This window comes from Stegodyphus dumicola, chromosome 8, assembly GCF_044657685.1.
Source record: "Stegodyphus dumicola isolate Sdum_Otavi_A_Nest chromosome 8, ASM4465768v1".
In the NCBI taxonomy this organism is placed as follows: domain Eukaryota; kingdom Metazoa; phylum Arthropoda; class Arachnida; order Araneae; family Eresidae; genus Stegodyphus; species Stegodyphus dumicola.
In genome coordinates, this window is record NC_140775.1 from 127988863 (window position 1) to 128004760 (window position 15898).

General features: G+C 33.6%; 1 protein-coding gene across 1 annotated transcript in view; it reads left to right on the forward strand.

Annotated features, from left to right (window-relative positions):
* LOC118199597 (vacuolar ATPase assembly protein VMA12) overlaps positions 1-10420 on the forward strand; it is a 66796-nt gene extending 56376 nt beyond the window's left edge. Inside the window, exon 5 of the mRNA XM_085822394.1 lies at positions 10266-10420. Coding sequence (XP_085678520.1) covers positions 10266-10340 — 75 coding nt within the window. The 3' untranslated portion in view covers positions 10341-10420. The remainder of the gene's footprint in view (positions 1-10265) is intronic.
* The last annotated feature ends 5478 nt before the right edge of the window (positions 10421-15898 follow it).

The window sequence follows — 15898 nt, forward strand, 5'->3', positions numbered from 1 at the left end:
GTATATCCAAAATGGGTCACCATTTTGGATATACTAGTGAGTTGTTAAACAATGCAAATCGATTGTATATAAGAAAATTATTAGTATGTTCCATCTGGAATCATCCTGCTTAATTTCTGCATGTACTGCAACTTGTAATAGCTATATAAATTAATTATTAATCCTTTGTTAAATACTACACGTTTTCTGTAAATTTGTAAAAGGAATATAGTTAAAGCAGGATGTATTTACAAGAACTAATTTAATTCATTTTGGTTGTTTTATATAGAACTAAATATGCGTAACTTAAACAGTTAGTTAGACAATATGTGTATTAATGTGTATAGTTAAACAATATGTGTATTAATGATGCTTACAGACAGATATGTAGATTTGATTTTAAGGGAAAGCAAACAAAGACTGTAGAATGAGATGCTTTTGTGTAGGATTTGTTAAGGGAACTTATCTTTTTTTATATGACACAGGAAATAAATCACGGGAACTTCATTTAGTTATCTTGGTTGTATTCCTGCTTAATTGTTATGTGTACTAAAATTTTCCATTATGATGCTGAGTGTGAATTAGTTTAATTACTATATACAACACATGTTTTCAATAAGTTAATATTAAAAACATTTACTTAGTGCTTGCATCTATATTATCTGTTTTCCAGAGCTCTGGGTAAAAATAAACAATTATAGATGACTGTTATGGTAGAAGGTTGAGTTATATGGATTATGTCAAAGTACACAGTGGCTATCTAAGGAAACTGGCTGGTTTTCACATTACAGTGGGGAAAAACACAAAAAGGCCTATTTAGCCAGCCTGTTTGCTGATATTTAAACCAGAATCAAAATAATAGTGTTAGTGATCTTACTGCTTGGCCGCTATTGGATGTTGAATGCAGAAAAATTGCTTTACATTCCATCCAAGACCATCCTTCATAATTATTGAGTGAACTCCACTTTACAATAATGATATTAAGTGTAGGCTTTTATTTAATATAACTCGTATTTTTCTAATGTTAATAAATGTTTAAAACATATTATTTTTTATTGGGGATGCATTTGCCCAAACTAGTTTCCATAGCTTCAGTAAGAAATAAACAAGCATGATATTATTAAAAGCAAGTGTCTGAAAGTCAGAGCTGTAGGTAGAAAAATGGAATTATTTTCTAAGACCATCCTACATAATTATGAAGTGAAGTTCAATTTACAATAATGATATTAACTATGAAATGGGCTTTTATTAAATATAAATCATAGTTTCAATAAATATTTAAAATATGTTGTTTTTTATGAATTGTGCACTTGCCTGAATTTAAAATAACGTGTGAACTGCAACATCTAATTATGTTTAACTATGAATTAGGCCTTTATTAAATACAAAGTATATTTGCAATAAATAGTAAATTTTACTGTAATTTGATTGCATTTGCAGAAAATATTTCAGATAAATATATATAGATTTGTTAAGCAAAAGTGCATGTTGATTGTTTATTTAATTCAGTACAACAAAGCACGTGAGGCAGGGGTTCTCAACCCATTTGTCCCTGAGAGCACATTCTAAAATATCTGTTGAACGGTGGGCACCATTTACTTTTTCAAGGTAAATTATATTTGGATAGAGTTAATAACATACGCATATAAAAAAAGAAATCAGTCGCATTTCGCTTTGTGCTAGTATCTGTGCTGGACGCATTTTCTATTTCATTAAAAATGAGAAAACTTTCATATAGAATTTTATTGAAAACTAAAACATTTTTATTGTGATCCCACAGCGTCGTTCACACGTTAAACAATCGGTGGGGTGCAGGGTTGAGAACCCCTGGTATAAGGTAGGGATATTGTCATGGTTTACTTTCTAATGAAAACTTTTTTGAATTCATGGAATAGAAACCATTAATATACCCAATCATCTAGATTGTTCACCGCAATTGAAACCTGAATTTATCTACCATTGTTAACAAAAAATAAACTATTCAGTGACTGCTAAGATAAAAATTAAATTGTGTTTGCAGTTATTTTCTAATTCTAAATGCCATTTGCTATAACTGCAATTATACCTGCTTTAGTTATACTTTTAATGATAAAATTACCTACTTTGAATTACCAAATTTGTTGCTTTGCTGAATAACTGTATTCTGAGAAACTGCTATATGCGAGGGCACGTGAATGTTAAATTAAGATCTTACATTTCATGCACTGACGACACTTCTGATACATTCTTCTATTTTATTTACATTTATTTCATCTATCAGTTTCAGAGGTGTAACTGTATCTGCAGATTTTGTTTTCTCAAGGGCAATACAATTTTATGTAAGTAAAAATAATGCATCTTCCTCAAGGTGTAATGAACAGCAAGTACTATCAATTTATCTGTATCAAGTAACAATTTTATCTGTAATTATTTATATTGGAATTCTAGTTAACATACATATACACTATAATTATAACTACAGGTATAATTTTATTGGTGTAATTACAATTATTAAATTATAACTGAATTATCAGCAATTACATTTATGTTGTAATAAATTGTACAATTTGTAATTCAATAAGTTGTAATTAATTTGGTTAATTCAGTTACATTGTAATTAAATCAACTGCAATTACAGTTACATTAGTTGTATGGTTTTGTGGTGATGGCGATAAGGAGCGCGCCTTGCGCCCTCCGATAAGTGTGGCAACCCTAGAGGAGAAGTTTCTTACGAGTAGCGAGCAGAGCGAAACAGGCAGGCTGTCGGGCAGTATGCGCGAAGTTCCTAAATAAAGCTTAATTTTTATTGTGCACTATGTCTTGTTAATATTATATTAATGCAGTAAGAACATAATCTGTGATATGGAATTCGAGGATTGGTGGTAAAAACATAACCGGAAATTACCATAATGGTAACCCGGACTGTGTTAAATCGTATGAACAGTTCTCAAGCACTTTCGGTTTTGACTACAAGCCATCACTCAAGATCTCCAAACCAGAAGTAATGGATTACATCGATTTTCGTCCTCCGGATCACAGATGAGTACTAATTATAGATCATTTTATAATTCTGTTTTCTACTTATCATTTAATTTCACTTTCTTTAGTTAAATTTTTGCTTTTATTTTGGCTTAAAAACCTTGCACAATGTCTGATGTTCATGCCGTCCAAATTCCGGTTTATAACCGATCAGACCCATCTTTATGGTTTATTATGTGTGAAAGTACCTTTGCTCTTGCCACCCCCAAACCTATCACAGAATCCATTACTAAATATAATTATGTAGTTGCTCATCTTCCTCCAGATATTGCATCAATAGTACGGGATTTACTTATGAAACCAGATCCTATTGATCCATATACAAAGCTTAAAACTGAGTTAATAAATCGTGCAGGAGAATCTTCTCAGCAAGAAATTCGCCAATTATTATCTGGAGAGGAATTAGGCTCTCGAAAACCTTCCGATTTGCTTAGAAATATGAAACGTCGAGCAGAATCTTTAAATGTTCCTGATAACTTAATGTTAGAATTATTCCTTCAACGTTTGCCTTCGACTGTTCAGTCTATTTTGGCAGCGGTTTCCAATTTAACTGTAGATAAAGCTGCAGAAATTGCCGACAGAATTTTAGAAGTAAATCCAACCCCAGGGACTTGTGCCGTTTCTCGCACAGTCGATCAGTCTCTTGAGGATAAATTATTTAAACAAATAGAAAAATTAAACAAACGTATTGATCGCATTTCTCTTTCTCGTGGTCGCTCGCCAAATCGCGGAGATCGCAATAAGGAAAGAAGCAATTCCAAAAGGAGAGATTATTCTGTTTGCTGGTATCATAGACGTTTTGGGAAAAAGTGTAGAGATGACAAATGTACTAAACCTTGTTCATGGCAGGGAAACGAAACAGCAAAGAATAGAGGCGACTTATTCTTTGCCTCAAGTTTCACGTCGCCTGTTCGTTCGTGACCGTAGAACAAACCTTTCATTCTTGGTCGATACCGGCTCTGACGTGTCCTTACTTCCAGCAAATAATTCTCAAAAACGGATTTCGTCCCAATAAACGCTTTTCGCTGCTAATTCTTCCACTATTCATGTTTATGGTCAAAAAACACTTTCTTTGGATTTCAAATTAAGACGACAGTTTACATGGACTTTTCTTATAGCAAATGTTAGTACACCCATTCTTGGAGCAGATTTTCTCCATTTTTTTTGAATTGGTGCCTGATCTCAGAAACAAATGTCTCAAAGATTTAAAAATGCAGTTTAAAACCGTCGGCTGCGTGAAAAATGCAAGCATTTATTCAGTAAAAACTGTATTTAGTGATACACCATATCACAAAATTTTAAAAGAATTTCCTTCAGTTACTAGATTACCAGATCCTAACCAACCTGTTAAACACAACACCGTTCATCATATCATAACTAAAGGTCCACCTGTGGTTGCAAAACCTCGTCGGTTAGCTCCAGATCGCTTAAAAATGGCAAAACAAGAATTTCAAACTATGATGCAATTGGGGCATTTGAGACCTTCGAGCAGCAATTATGCATCCCCACTTCACATGGTTCCAAAAAAGGGAAGTCTGGAATGGAGACCTGTAGGAGATTATCGAGCATTGAACGCTCAAACAATAAAAGACAAATACCCTATTCCATGTTTAGCCGATTTTACTGCTGCATTGCACGGTACTAAAATTTTTAGTCATGTCGACCTGATTAAGGCATACCATCAAATACCAATTAACCCAGCCGACATCCACAAAACCGCCATATGCACACCATTCGGTTTATTTGAAAGTATCCGTATGCAATTCGGCTTATGCAATGCATCTGCGACTTTTCAACGTTTTATAGATGAAGTCACGCGGGATTTAGAAGGCGTTTACGCTTTTGTCGATGACTTGCTCATAGCCTCTAAAGATTCTGAGGAACATTGCAGGCATTTGAAAGCTTTATTTTCCAAACTTCAGGAATATGGACTTTGCATAAATGTTTCAAAATGCACCTTTGGTCAAACATCTATTGATTTCTTAGGTTTTCACCTTAGTGAAAACGGAATTGAACCTCTTCCTGACAAAGTCAAATGTATTTTAGATTTTCCTCAACCTACCACTCTCACTCAGCTTCGCCGATTTTTAGGCATGTTTAACTTTTACAGATGTTTCATACCTAAAGCAGCACATATTCTTTCTCCTTTAATAAAATTGTTAGAAGGCTATATTAATAAAAAGAAATCTCGTTCTCGTGTTCAGGATTCATCCCCACAATTAAATTGGAACGAGAATGCTGAACAAGCCTTTATTGCTGCCAAAAATGCCATTGCTCAGGCTACCCTTTTGAGACACCCTATTCCCGGAGCCCATCTAAGCATCTGGGTAGATGCCTCAGACGTCGCAATCGGCGGCACACTTATGCAGTTGTCTCAACAAACATGGGAACCTATAGCATTTTTCTCTATGAAACTCAGTAAAAGTCAATAGAAATGGTCCGCGTACGATAGGGAATTATTTTCTATTTATTCTGCAATTAAGAAATTCCGACACATGTTAGAGGGCAGAAATTTTATAATTTATACGGATCAAAAACCGTTAATATACGCTTTTAAACAGAACCCTCATAAATGTTCACCTCGACAATTGCGCCATTTAGATTTTATTTCTCAGTACTCTACTGATATTAGGCATGTGCAAGGTTCAAAAAACGTCGTTGCTGACGCTCTTTCAAGAATCGAAATTGATTCCATAACAAAATCTCCATTTTTGGATTTTAAAAAATTTTCGGAAGCTCAACGGCATGATCCGGAGGTACAAGACCTTCTCAAAAACAACAGATCATCTTTGAAACTGGAATTTAAACCGTGCCAATATTCTGATGGTAATATTCTTTGTGACATATCAACAGACATTCCTCGTCCATTTGTTCCGAATTCCTTTCGCAGACTCATCTTTAATCATCTGCATAATCTGTCACATCCAGGAATTGCAGCTACTACGAAGCTTATTTGTTCTCGTTATGTATGGCCCGATATGAAACGTCATATCAAAAATTGGGTGAAATCCTGTGAATCTTGCCAAAAATCGAAAATTACTAGGCATACTAAAGCACCACTGGGCACATTCTCTCTTCCTGATGCACGTTTTTCAGAAATCCATATGGATATCGTCGGACCGTTACCTCCATCAGAAGGCAATGTGTACCTTTTAACTCTCATAGATAGATTCTCCAGATGGCCTGAAGCCATTCCCATCCCGGATATGAAAACGGAAACCATTTGCAGAGCCATCTTCAACTGTTGGATATCTCGTTTTGGCTGCCCATCGATCATAACAACAGACCAAGGTTCTCAAATGAGATCCGCACTTTTTGCAGAATTCACGCGCATTTTGGGTACGAACAGAATCACAACAACAGCCTATCATCCAATGTCCAACGGCATTGTTGAACGATTTCATCGACTTTTAAAATCTTCTCTCAAGGCTCACGAGACCAATAACTGGACTGAAACATTACCAGTTGTTATGCTTGGTATTCGGACAGCCGTAAAGGAGGATCTACAGTCATCTTGTGCTGAACTGGTGTACGGCACAACTCTCAAGCTGCCTAGTGATATGATAACGTCATCTAAGATATCTCCGTATGACACACAATTTATCACGAATCTTAGGCATAGAATGCAACAATTGAATCCAATAGCAACATCTGCACATTGCCAAGAAAAATGTTACGTAAGTGCTACCTTAAAGTCGTGTACGCATGTATACTTACGTGTCGATCGAGTAAAGCCACCTCTGTGCCAACCATATACAGGTCCGCATAAAGTTCTTTCTAGAACGAACAAAACTTTCACAATTGATGTTAACGGTCTGAAATTTACTGTGTCTATAGACCGTGTGAAACCAGCCTATTTGCTTTCGGACTCTAATTTGCCTGAACTGAAAACAAATAAAGACTTAAAGACAGTTCAGCAGAATAAATCTGCAAACGAACTCTCTAAGACACAAACTGTCACCAGATCGGGAAGACATGTTCACTTCCCTAAGAAACTTGCTTCTTACATAACAATTTAAAACATTTCTTTTAAAATTCATATCTTAACATATTTCTTGTTATTTCATGTTTATTATATGTGTCAATACCTTGTTATATATTGAATTGCATTTTGATCTTTTCTAATTTTATATTCTAATTTTGTAATCATGTAAAAAATACCCGACAGCACGGATACTCTGAGATAATTTCATAACCTATGTCGTTCCTTTGAATAGCCATTAAAGGAACTGGGGGGAAACTCTGTGGTGATGGCGATAAGGAGCGCGCCTTGCGCCCTCCGATAAGTGTGGCAACCGTAGAGGAGAAGTTTCTTACGAGTAGCGAGCAGAGCGAAACAGGCAGGCTGTCGAGCAGTATGCGCGAAGTTCCTAAATAAAGCTTAATTTTTATTGTGCACTATGTCTTGTTAATATTATATTAATGCAGTAAGAACATAATCTGTGATATAGAATTCGAGGATTGGTGGTAAAATCATAACTGGAAATTACCATAGTTTATAATACAATTACATTGTAATTGAATTAATTGTAATTGCAAATACAGTGAATTATCACACTGTAGTTGAATGACTTATAGTTGCAATTACATTTCAATTCAATTATTAATCAATTACATTGTAACTAAATTATGTATGCGCAACTCTACTTACAAATACAATGAGTTTACAAGTGTTTTAATACAAGTGTGTTGGAAAATATAGCTTATTTTTAAACCTTTTAATGCATCATCTCTCCTCCTTGAAATGTTTATTTAGTTTAGTCCTTATTTTAATATAATATAGTAGTTACTTCTACTTCTTTTCTTGCTGCCACTGTTTGCATTGAAAACGGACTGTTTCAACCTAATTGAGATGCAAAAACGAAACATGATTTACGTCATCTGAAAAGTCGATTCGTGCCGATAGCTGATTGGTTGCCGTGAGATGACGTCATTCCTACTTCTGCTATAAGTATCTCGCGTCGCTCTCAGGTTAATCGTGGCAAATAAAGCAAGTTGGAGTTGGAGTTGGCTCAACGTTTCTAGTTCCTGGTTTCCCGGCTGGTGTGTGAGCGGTTGAAAAATGCCTTGATTCCGGTTTGCGAGATGATGGTTCCAGATTGAAGTTCTTCGGTTCCGGGGGCTACCATGTTTCTTCAATGAAGGCGGAATTAAAAATACGTGAACGGCGATTCCTTGTGCAAACGGAGTTAGGCCGGTTTTAAATGTTTTCACATTTAAATTTTTCAGGTGTTTTCTTGACCATTGATTATGGACTTATTGAATGGGTAGCCAGTTTTATTTTTAGGCTGCATAGTCACTATTTAGGACATTTTCATTTTTTGTTTTTGTTTGTATAGAATGCCAGTGTTTTGGAGTACAGGTAAAAATATTTGATGAATGATGATGATTATATTATATTTTTCCTAATACTCTAATATTGTTGACATTTATTTTTGTGTTTTTATTCTTTATTATATTGTTAATAAATTGGTTAAGTTCAAAATCTTTTATTGTCTTCAATGTCTGCACAACATATCTCAGTGAGCTTTCATTGCTACTACTGCTAAATGTTTAATTTCTTTAAGCTTTAAACTTTGCTTTAGCATCAAAGTGTTTTAATACATATTTTTTTTCTTTTAAATAATCCTTAAAACCATTTATAAATTCTTTGTAACTCTTTTAAAATTTTATAGGTTTTCTTTATGTATATAAAAATTATGTATGATTTGCAGATGTAAATTTTTTCAGTCATATTCTGAGGATGTAATAACTGCAAATAGCGTGGAAATGGGTGTGATTGTTAATGTTTTGTCACACTGGATAGTCGCAATGTTTTATTCCAAAATTTAGTAAATAACTTAATTAAATTTAGAATTCTGCATATTCATTGCAGAGAATTAATTCTTATGTTCAAAATTCAACTTCCAAATGTTGCTCTCAGACAACCAAAATGTTGCTCTCAGCACTGAATTAATCATAACAGCCAACCAAAAAGAAGGTAGATGTTTGGGAAAAATAGGTAGTAGTTTTTTTACTTGGACTCAGTCACTCCACCAGTGAAGCTTATATTGTTGAAAAATCCAGGTATGTATTTATGTGAAAATAATCAAATCAGATTTAGGGAAGTCAAATGAAGAAAGTTTTTGGATTGATGAGAAATTCAGCAGATAAATTGCGTATCGTGAATAGTTAAAGCTTCAGCTATATTTGCAAATTAGATGAATATACAATATCAGCTCAAAACAAATATAAATGAGGGCCGTAAAGTTTAAATTTTTAATACAGTACAAAGTCTGAGATCTGGACTCATCAGGACTTCTATTCTGGATTGGGGATTTTCTGGATATGAGATCATCATTTTTAATGTCATGAAAAGTGCTATTTTTACATAACACATATTGCATGACTAATGATATGGCCATGGATATTGTATGCAAATGTGTATGATTGTAAATGGAACATTATGTATGTTAAATATAATAAAATTATAGATATCTTGGTTCTTCCATATATGGGCAGTGAATATATATTTGAGTAACGAGGATCTATTTAAAAAAGTTGGGGGAAGATAAAATATGCTTAAAGAATCTTAAAAGGGTTGGAAATAGTGGGAAAGATTATAATCAGACATATGAAAGTAGGAAAATTTATTAAATTAAATTTTACTATTTTGTTGTCTTGTGTATACTTAAGTTCTTTTGAAAAATATCTTTCCCAAAATACAATTGCACTAGAAACCATCATTATCCAGCATCAAGCAGAGATCTTGTCTCTAAATGATTTTCTATTACAATTTTGTAATAATTTTCAATCAAATCCATGGTGTTAGGTTTTCATTTTGCATCCCAAAGAATTCTTCAGTATCTTCAAACCGAATTTCAGCTTTAATTTCCTTGCAAGGTCAGTAACATTTGATGATTTTTCTTTCATGCATTCTCAAAATCTCTAAGTCTTGCTCCTTAAATAAACTCCTTAAAAATACAATTCAGAACTGCTTCTTTAGTTTCTTCCCAAGCATTCCCCCCTTTCAAGCTTAAAGATTATGGGAGCATATTAAATGAAAAAATGAGCCAATTAAATGTATGATACTTAGTTATTACTGCAGATAATTGAAAGTATTGATTATTGAAAAGTAGACTGCTGAAAAGAGGATTCACTTGTATTTTATATTAACAGTTAATAATATTTAACTCAAAACCTGTATTATTGTTTACTTGTGCTTTAAGTATTGTTATGCAATGCAATTATGCCTTATTTTTAATCTATCATTTTTCTTTTCCATACAGCAAGTCATGATGGGAATAGTTACATCAACGGTTGTTGCTCTAGCTGATTTGTACTTTCTTGCACGAACAATATAGAGAACATACTTTCCATGGTTGTTTGATTAAAGATGTAACAGTTTTTCACATTTGTATATATAAATAGAAAAATTTGTGTCTATCAGTCTTTTTGTAAACAAAGTTATTTACTTTCAGTCATGTTTATAAGTGCTACAATTATATGTAAATCACACATGTACAGTGAGTCAAAAAGAAATGACGGTTCTGTATCTCCTGTTCTGTTTGGTCATTCAACAAATTTAAAACTGCATTTATCCTGTCTTAAAAGCATGACTTATTTATATATATTACTGCTCTAATATACATATTTTGGCATAAAATTAAACTCTTTCTGAGATGACATGCAGATTTTTCTCCCCATAGTTTGGTTCTTCACTTCAAATTATGCATAAATATCTTTTTTTTTTTTTTTTTTTTTTTTTTTTAAATACAGTAGGCATTACTGAGTTATGTAAGTGTATGAGTCCGTAAATGTTTGCTTAATTTGAATTTTACATACCATATATTTATGAATATAAGCCAATCTGTGCATAAGCTGAGAATGTTTTTTATTATTATTATTATTATTTAATTTATTAGTCCAAAGGGATTTGAATCCCGAAGGACTATTAGTTTCGTTTTGGCATTTTGCATCGGACTCATAAATGTCGGTTCACTTTTCAAACTGTTGCCACAAAATGTTAGAGTCCTGCATTATATTTGAAGAAATTAAATAATGAAAAATCTGCATAAATGTATGTATATTTCTCGTATTGTGATAAAACAACGGTACATAGAGTCATCGAATTTTGAATAACGTAATCCTCCAACGAATATGAGCATGTGGAAGACCAAATTTGAAATTTGTTTTATGATCGATTTCCTATTTTTTAAAACTTTGACGAATTTTTTGATTAACAAACTCAAGGATTTCAAAGCGAGCAATGGCAACGTTGTGCAGAAAAAACATTTTTATCTCCAGCGCGTGAGTCTCTGTATCGGGAATTCTAAAGATATGCTCGTTTTAAAACTATTTTGCGATATTGCTGTTGCACTGGATCTTATGGTTTAAGTGCGAGGAACATAATATTTAATAAAGAAAGGTAACACACAAAATGTTAAAAAACGCCCCTTTGGACGTAATTTAAAATCTGAAACATTTCAGATTTTTTATTTATTTATTTATTTATTTTTATTTATTTTTTATTTTTTCCCCCAAAAAATTTAACCAGAATTCAAAATTTGTACTATATAAACAGAAATGAATAGAAAAATCCTATAACATTCAAACATGTTGCCAAATAATTATAAGTGGTGGAAATTTTCCAATGAATTTCCTGTAAAATAAAGGACGAGATAATTTTCACTCTGGTAACTGTTATCTGAAACTAGGACATTCTCCAATTATTTTGTTGTCTTGTATACTATCTGTGGTGTCTGTGCTAATTGTATTTTCTTTTTGTTTTGCGATGATGCAACAAACCAACAGTATATATAAATTCAAGGGGAAAAAAGCTCATTTTCATAAAATAAATTAACTCAGTATTTTAAATTAATTTTTTCTCATATGCTTAAAAATAAAAAAGTGGCATATTTGGCAATATCCATCTGGCTAATGGAAATGTATCTACATTTTTTGAGAGATTAGTAGGTTCATATGTAAGCTGACCCCATATTTAGCTTTGAAAATATTCTAAAATTTATTGCCCTATATATAGAAATATATGGTAAATCGAATCCTTAAATTGTGTAAGTGTAACTTTGTAAGAATCTGTTGAATTTATTTCATAAATGAAACATCTGCAGCGTTGAATTTATTTTATAAATGAAACATCTGCAGCAGTATTAACTTAGCTATAAATTGTAAAAGTATGAAAAATATCATCCAAATCATTATCAAATATAAAAAAAATCATAAAAAAAATCCTCTTCTAAAAATCAAGAAGAGAAAATTATGCCAATAAGTTAATTTGTGAAGTACGAAGTTCAGTAACAACATAAGACATGATAAGTAATCATGGATTAAACTACAGGTACCTCTCACAGTATTATTTCTTTCAAAGAAATACACATTCCAATAAAAATACGTATAATCATAAGTAATATGAACATCGCAATATCTAATAAGATAACATCATTTCTACTTCTTGAACTTGAATCTCGCCCATTCACATTGTTGTCTCTGCTACTTCTTAGGCTTCAAATTGTCTGTAATTAATTATAGAAGGTGAATGTGCAACTTATTCACTGAATGTCAGTTATGTTTGCTTCACTGTGATTGTTTGGTTTGTGTATTAGGCTGGCATAAATTTTAACAGTTTTAAAAGTTGTAACAAAGGTTTGGCATGACCTTTGCAGGTAATTTATGAGGGATTGTTTCAGTTGTTTAACAAACAAAGGCAACAGTGAGGCAAAAACGACTATGAGGATAAAGCCATTTTAAAATGTAGGGGAGCTTGTTCTCTGAATGCATTGAGGAAGGGTGAAACAGAGCTGGCCTTATATGACAGGCAAATGTCTGCTTTGTTTAAAATTACCTCATCTAGAGTGAAAAAAAATAAAATTAACACAACCTATACAACAATATATTTTGACTGCTCGAGTCTAGAAAATGAATAGTAAAATCAAAGACAACAGGAATTGACTGGTTTCTGAACATTCCTATATTTTGAGTTGCACTAAACTGCATTTAACAAGCTTATTGAAATATTACAGGAATAGGCAGGCTTCTGAGTATTTCTATATATAAACTGAGATGCACTAGCTCTGCAGAGAGAATTCAAGAAACCTTTTCCACCCCCGTATAAAAGAAGAAAATTTAAAACAATGCTTGCTTTATCTGGTATCACATCTGGTTGTGATAGCGATACAGTTATTGCCCGACTCCTAAGAGTTTAGCTTATTAAGTTTTTGAAATGAGATTTCTTTTAAAAAAATATCTGGAAAGGTAGAACAATCTAAGGGGTGAAAAGTGGACTATAAACTGCTATAGTATTTTGAGAATTGAGACACTTTCTAAAAACCTATGTATTCCTATTCAGCAGGTTCAGAAGAGTACACCTGCTGCAACTAGTGTATCGATGAGAATAATTACATGCGTAAACCAAAAAGTTAATATATTCCCTATCCTTTCTACTCCCGGAAAATGAAGCAGACCTAATAAAAACCAGAATGTGCTCAATCAAAAATTTAAAAAGAGCCAGAAATTTATCCTTGATTTCAAACTATAATTTCTAGTTTAAAAAAAGGACTAACTTTGCTTATCAGGAAGCCAGTACGGTTATGTTACCATGGAAGTATTACCTCTAACCGTATTTGAAAAATAGAATTTGACTCGGACGCATTCTTCCCAAAGCCTATCAGTAGTAAATAGTGAAAGTGATTTTTATTGGTAAGTATAAGTATTACTTGTTATGCCCCTAACATTCTGAATTCACTCAATATTTTTTTTTCAACTGACTTCACTTTTTATGTATTTAATGTTTAATCGTGATTTGCTAAAGAGCTGTTAAACAGATTTCAATAAAATTTTCGCTCTGTATCCTCAACGATTTCTAACATAGGTGTTAATAAGGAGAACAGGGGCTACTTACCTGACCCCCAAGGTTGAAAGATTCAAGATATGTTCCAAAATAAAGTGAAGTATTGAATAAATATACAGAATGTCTCAAAAATCTAGCAACAAACTTTGAGAGGAAGTAAGGCACATCATAAGAATTGAGATTGCATAGCAATATATGGCCAGAAATAGAGGTAAGTGGTAGCAGAGGTAGAAAATCAGAAAGGATACAAGAAGGTGATTAATTTTAAATAGTTATTGGACATTATGAGTAGAAATGTCATATGAGATGAAGAGACCTCTAATGTTCGAAGTTTGCACCATCAGAGGCTAAGCTTGCTGGACACGGTCGAACACATTGGTTCTTTGTAGCAGCAGCGCATACATGATATTTCTGAGGGTTCCCTCCCCCAGAAAAAAAATCAGGTGAGCATAGGGGCCAGAGAATTGGTCCACCATGACCAATCCTTCGATGCAGGAATGACCAGTTCAAATGCCTTCGAACAGCTAGTCCAGAATGAGCAGGCACCCCATCGCGTTAGAACCCTATATTGCGCCTCACACTTGCAGGAACATCATCAAGTAAGCCAGGAAGAACCTGCACCAGAAAGATCTGAAAATTTGCGGGTGAATGGAAAAGGTACAGCCCGATTAAGCAGTCGCTGACCAATCCCACTCATTTAATGGAAAGCGATGTTATGTCTCACACTATGGAGGTTCTCTTGAGCCTACAAGTGCGCCTACTGACTGAATAAGCCATCCCTATTGAATAGAGCCTCATCAGTGAACAACACATAAGCTGAAAAATTCACATCTCGAACATTTCGTTGCAGATACCATGTGATAGTGCCTTGTGCTGGATCAGTTGGTAGATAGCCTGGTCAAGGGCGAACAACCGCATCAAAAGACTTTTCTATCGTTGTCGGCTTGAAGAAACTGCGAAATAAGCGACAAAAACCAATGATTTGTGCCCCACGCACTCCTACTTCCAGAGGGGCCGGCTGTCACCTTGATCACATCCGGAGGAGTAGGGACGACTTGCAGAAATTTAACATTGGTTGCCTATTGCAGCGTGTATAATTGTCAAGAAAAAGCTGGTTGTAGCGCCTCATTTCCCAAATCAGAATTTCTACATATTTTTATTATTGAAATTGAGATTGATTTTTAAAAGTTTAGTATATTTATCAAGCATAATTAACGTTCAAAATAATTATAAAGCTATTGCATGCTTTCAGGGCTGGATATTTTTCTAGCTTTTCCTATGCTGTAAGGAAATTTGTAACTAATTCTTTTAGAAAATAATATTTTAAATCTGAACTAATAGAAAATTTCAAACAATTTCCCCTTCACGCCATCTTTAGATTTCTCAAACCGTATATATTGTTATAAATTTCAAATTCTTATTAAAGGAGAAAACTGTATAAAGCAAAGATCCGGCCAGTATATCCATATGCTTTACCTATTTATAACACCGTAAGTAATAGGAACCTAAATTAATTACAGTTTCTACGAAATGAAAGTGTCTGCCTCACGAAACTCTCCTTAATTATTATAAATATTGGCTACATCATGTGTAATAAAAAGTTCTATAAATATCCCAATATTAAATACACCAAAAACTAACTTCAACAATATAACAACTTCTAAAATAAAGCAGTTGACTGTGAAAGAGTATTCAATAAAATACAATTACGAAATTTTGGAGGAAAGTTACGACTTGTGTCATACAGCAATCATTTATTCAAGTTTAATTAAATTACCTTTGCAGCGACTTCTACTTGTTATATTATTGGGCCCACCAGCGGCCGAGCGGTAAAGTCGCTGAACACTGGTAGTTCGGTCCGAGGTTCGAATCCCGCGAACGGGCTGGCTGCATGGGCGTTTTCGTGGTTTTCCCCATGTGTAACGTGTATACGAGCCAGTTCCCCTTAGAAAATCCTCCACGAAGGCATCCCTCCCCTTAGGCAGATAGCCCTCGAGGCTTTGCCATAATCACACACACACACTGTTATATTATTTTTCATAAACACTGCTATCA